The following is a 5,000-nucleotide window of genomic DNA, read 5'->3' on the forward strand; positions in this document are numbered from 1 at the left end:
TGTTGACAGATTGCCGGTGCATGGTGAACGGCGGTGCACCTACATGTAGAAAGACCGCGTCCAATCATTGGCATTGCCATGACCATGATGACATGGCATGACTCCCATGCCCAGTACCCGGGCCCCTTTTATTTCTCCCCTCCCCCTCGATCCCCCAGGCTCCGGCCCTCGAGTCGACTCGTTGCGTGAACGTTGGCCTTGTCGCAGCTATGCGTGGCAGAGAGCGACTCAAGCTATTCTTCTACAACAGTACAAGTCAGTAGACCTACACCCTAACCATGGTGCACTCTGGTCTGTAGCTGTGTTGATCTTCTTGCCTTGACTCAAGGCAAGAAGATCAACACAGCTACAGACCAGAGTGCACCATGTCCATGGTTAGGGTGTAGGTGTACTGTAGAATAGAATGATAGATCTACATGACATGTACATGACTTGTGCCGGTAGATCTAAAAATTAATCATACATGTAGACCCTCTAGTCTCTACCTGATTTAGGCTACAGTACTGGCACTGGTAGATCTAATCTCCCGAGATGGGCATGGACTTCGTGTGGCACTGACACTAGGAGTAGTCTACTTGAGCACTGATTTATTCACAACGCCAAGGCAAGGCGTAAAACCATGAAGTAAGAACCATCGCTGAGTCTGTCGTGATTGTAGTTCTCTCCAGTCCTAGTACTCTAAAAATGATTGTCACAAAGTCAAAGAATCTCGCAGAGACGGCAGTCATAACAAGAAGATCCACTACTAGTACTACAGTACAGTAGTAGTATCGCGTTGGCGGGTAGTTTGGCACACACAAAAACCCCGGTCGATGATACTTGACAGCTTTGCTTTTGCCTGCAGACCTGGGAGTTTGGTGCCATCTACTGTACTAATCTGTGCGGGGAATATTATAAGTATTGCCTATCCAGTATCCTGGCCTACAATGCTACATGTAGCGCCTGGTACAGACAGACTCAGTGGTAGTCTACTCTAATAGTAATAGTAGTACTACTAGTACTGTACCGTGTGCATCAGTAGAGTGGTGTGCACGGAGTATGGAGAGTCACAGTCGCCTGGTCACAGTCTAGCCTTCAAGTTTTAGTGACTGAAAACTGCAGCAGCTACATTTACTACAATATTTACTGACACCATGCACGCTTGTTTTGTGTAGCTAGACCGTAGAAGGACCCGGTATATACCGGTAGTGCTGTCAAACTCGAGTCGTCGAGACTCCGTCTCTCAGTCGACAGAGAGTATCGACCGGTGTACTGCATCCTCGCGATCGGTCTGCAGCAGGTACATTGTACAAGCTTTTCGTGTGCAGGCTGGTGCAGCACGTCCCCTTTGCTTTTACTTGGGAGAGTTTTGGCAGGCCTGTGGCAGTGCTAAGTCAGTTATTTGTATTACTACGGTAATCACACAGTTTATACAAAGGCAGGATAGCAACCTCAGCTCCGAGTGACTCTACAATACTACATGTAGCGCGTAGACCAGGTGAACATAACAGTAGATTGCTGAAAACTTGTCACTGTGACAGGTCGCACTGTATTTTTTCGGCCAGAGTGTTTGCCAGTTTGGTGTTCTGTCCCTAGCGTCCTCTCAGTCTCACCGCTGCTCAGTCAGTGGCCTGAGCTCTCCTTTTTGTATGGAGTTTTGAGGCGTTCGGAAGTCTTGTGTGCGCGGATTGCGTGTTCGTGTGCTTGTGGCCCCATCGCACGGCTAGTGTAGTGCAGCCAGGAAGGCAGGTGTGAAACGATGGACGCTGGACAGGGTAGCTCTGGCGAAGCAGCTCCTGGTGCTGACGGAACAGCCGTGCCCGAGATAAACATCGAGCCGGGATCACCTCCGCGGGACGATGATCCTGCTTACGACTCGATCAGGGAGGCCGAAGCCGTCTCACAGTATGAAAATCTTCAACTGGCCTCCGTCGGCAGAGCAGCAGCCAATCGCTCGTCCACCAAAAATTCTACTCGGCGGAAGTCCACTATTCGACAATCCCGCTCTGGGTCTGCGGGCCGCTCCAGGGGTAGATCAAAAACGAGCAGCGACCGAAAGGGCAAGGGCTCGTCGTTCGCACCCCAAGAAGGTAGGGATATTCTGACCCTGGCTAATAACTTTTTCTCAGTGTATGTCAACTTTTGTCAAGTATCCTACTACAGTGTAGTACTACTCGATCGGGTATGATGCTTCTCATCTACCGGTAGTTTCTAAGGACATGCATGTCGACTTCGTTTTCGTAGTACCGGTATGTATCTTTTAAGTTTGTTACTAATACTAGAGGAGTTTGCAGAAAGTATGTGTGTGTCACACTCAGCGTACCAGTATCCTAGATTAAAGGGGAAGTTAAGGCAAAAATCAAAATTTCACCAGTTGTAGTCTTCGGGGTGCTGAGTCGAACGGTCGTGGTCCGAGGAAGCTGAGACGCTCCCTTCCTACTTGAATCCCAATCGAACTCGCGCACTTCCACCGAAACTGGGTGACTGCGCCCTACTAGATGGGGATTTGTATGCAAAATGTCACTAAAAGCGCTATTTCGTTTTTATAAAAGCACGGATGACCGCGATTGGCCCATATCTTGTAGTCTTCTGGACGCTGAGTCGATTGGTTTTGGTCCGAAAAGGCTGCGATGCAGCGTTCCTCCTTTATTCCCAATCGAACATGGTTGAAGAAGCGGTCACGTGCTCCTGCGTACGCCAGTCACCTGGTCACCGTGCCTGCAGGGTACAACTTACTAGCCTGTTTGACCTTTTTTGGGTGCAGTCCTGTCACTCGAGTTGAACCTTGGTGTGAAAGTTGTCGCCTGCTGGCGTGGTGACCAGGTGATTTGGGCACCCAGGAGCACGTGACCGCTTGTTCAACCATGTTCGATTGGGAATAAAGGAGGAACGCTGCATCGCAGCCTTTTCGGACCAAAACCAGTCGACTCAGCGTCCAAAAGACTACAACATATGGGCCAATCGCGGTCATCCGTGCTTTTATAAGAACGAAATGGCGCTTTTAGTGACATTTTGCATACAAATCCCCATCTAGTAGGGCGCAGTCACCCAGTTTCGGTGGAAGTGCGCGAGTTCGATTGGGATTCAAGTAGGAAGGGAGCGTCTCAGCTTTCTCGGACCAAGACCATTCGACTCAGCACCCCGAAGCCTACAACTGGTGAAATTTTAATTTTTGCCTTAACTTCCCCTTTAATAGCTGGTGGGGGTCTACATTTAGATGTTTAGTCATCATTCATAGCCTGATCGCAAGCAGCGTGCCATTCACTGATTGAAAGTCCGCGCACCCATTAGTCAACACTGTACCCTAACTCCTAAGTCCTTCATGCATCTTTATCAATATTTGACAATAATTTAGAGCATGTACATTACATGTAACTGTTAGTGTTATCAACATTCTCCGAGGCTGTTTTTGAAACATGATAATGAGAGACAATAGATCATTAAAGATCACGTCAAAAAAGAAAGGGGATCAGGTGTCAGATGAGAAAAAATACATTCTGTCCAAGAGAAGGGTGTCACCTGAAACTGCATGGCAGCCCTACCAGTCCATGTTGCCAATTGCCAGGCTAGAACTGACTCATAAGACCCATCATGATCAACATCTGCACGAGGTCTTACATTGTATAAACCAACACTGGTCTACGTAGTGTCTTCTGTGCATTATCACCTTGGTGTTTGGTGTTTGGCCTAATCTTCTTACTGTAGTAGTTATCTGTAACTAGGTAAGCCAACAAATATTTGGTGCATATCTACTTTCGGCTATTTTCAGCCTGGCCTGATATCGGTTCGAATGGCATGTCTCTGGCTTAAACTCGCCAAATCGCCATATATGTATGACACACATGGCCATAGTGACCAGCGCAGTGACGCAAGACGGTTAGGCCGCGATGAGTGGCCTCAGTCCGCAGTATTCAGTATTCAGTGCAAGTGGGCTCAGTATGTGTAGGGTATACTCGAAAGTCAAGTGAAGTTCCGCACATCCGACTTGCCGGCACCAGCTGTAAGTGTTGAGAAACACAACAGCTTTAAAAATCATCAGTGTACTTGGGCCCAGTATAATAATAATGAGCCCATATACACGATCTACATGTACCGGTATATTGTAAGCTAGTTATGTATACATGTACATGATTGTACTGTGTGCTTGCAATGTACAATCGAAGTCGTACCACTGCTCTGCGGAAACAGACTCTGCAAAAAGGTGGTTGCCGCCAATATGACTCCTGTGCAGCATGTTTGTATGTAGTTTGGTGTCACATTACGCGTTCTTGAGTGATCCGTTTGGTAGCACCTGTGGAGAGGGCAGCGACCCTTTTGGTAGCCTGGAGCACTTGTGATGAGGGCAGCTATCTTGCATCTGCACGCATGGGCCGGAGAAACATTCTCTTTGCACTACAAGCTACTGGTCACTTTGTTTGAAGTACTTCATTGCCAGATGAGCTGGGCAGGTCAACAGCATCATTTCGAGATGCACATCGGCAACTTGGTATGATGCACGCGAATCCAGTATCCGCAACCTCCCAGATTGCACCAAACATGCCAGCGGGCAAATAGACTGTCACGCTAACCATAGTGTAGCATGTCTTGCTTTATCTGCCGTGCTTCGGCCACTCCTAGCAAAAATTGATCATGTGATGTATCTTGTGGCCTAGGAATAGAATAGTCCCTATTGAAAACGGGCTACTGCATTTTCCGAAGTATAAGCCGCACTGTAGTATAAGCCACAAATAGATTTTTGGTATGAAATGCAGATATCTTTCCTATTTTTCACCGTTAATTTGACCATTGTAGTATAAGGCGGACGACCGATTGTTTGGGGTGATCTACTGGTGTTTAAAGCAAGTGCGGTTTATACTCCGGAAAATACCGTATATTTATGTCGTGCACTGCTGAACCGCACTGTGACGCTGTGCTGCCGCTGTGCAGGTGTCAAGCGCTATTTCAGGGAGAACGCACCTGTGCAGGAGATCCTGGAAGCTCTGCTGATACCCGATGACGGCGAAGACATTGACGGCATACTG

At 47.9% G+C, this 5,000-nt stretch overlaps 1 protein-coding gene across 1 annotated transcript in view; it reads left to right on the forward strand.

The window, feature by feature from the left end:
* The first annotated feature begins 1,565 nt into the window (after window positions 1–1,565).
* Window positions 1,566–5,000, forward strand: part of LOC135808703 (uncharacterized) — a 14,995-nt gene continuing 11,560 nt past the window's right edge. The window contains exons 1-2 of the mRNA XM_065321926.1: window positions 1,566–2,069; window positions 4,906–5,000. The exon at window positions 4,906–5,000 is cut by the window's right edge and continues 40 nt beyond it. Coding sequence (XP_065177998.1) covers window positions 1,739–2,069; window positions 4,906–5,000 — 426 coding nt within the window. The 5' untranslated portion in view covers window positions 1,566–1,738. The remainder of the gene's footprint in view (window positions 2,070–4,905) is intronic.

This window comes from Sycon ciliatum, chromosome 2, assembly GCF_964019385.1.
Source record: "Sycon ciliatum chromosome 2, ocSycCili1.1, whole genome shotgun sequence".
NCBI classification, from domain to species: Eukaryota; Metazoa; Porifera; class Calcarea; order Leucosolenida; family Sycettidae; genus Sycon; species Sycon ciliatum.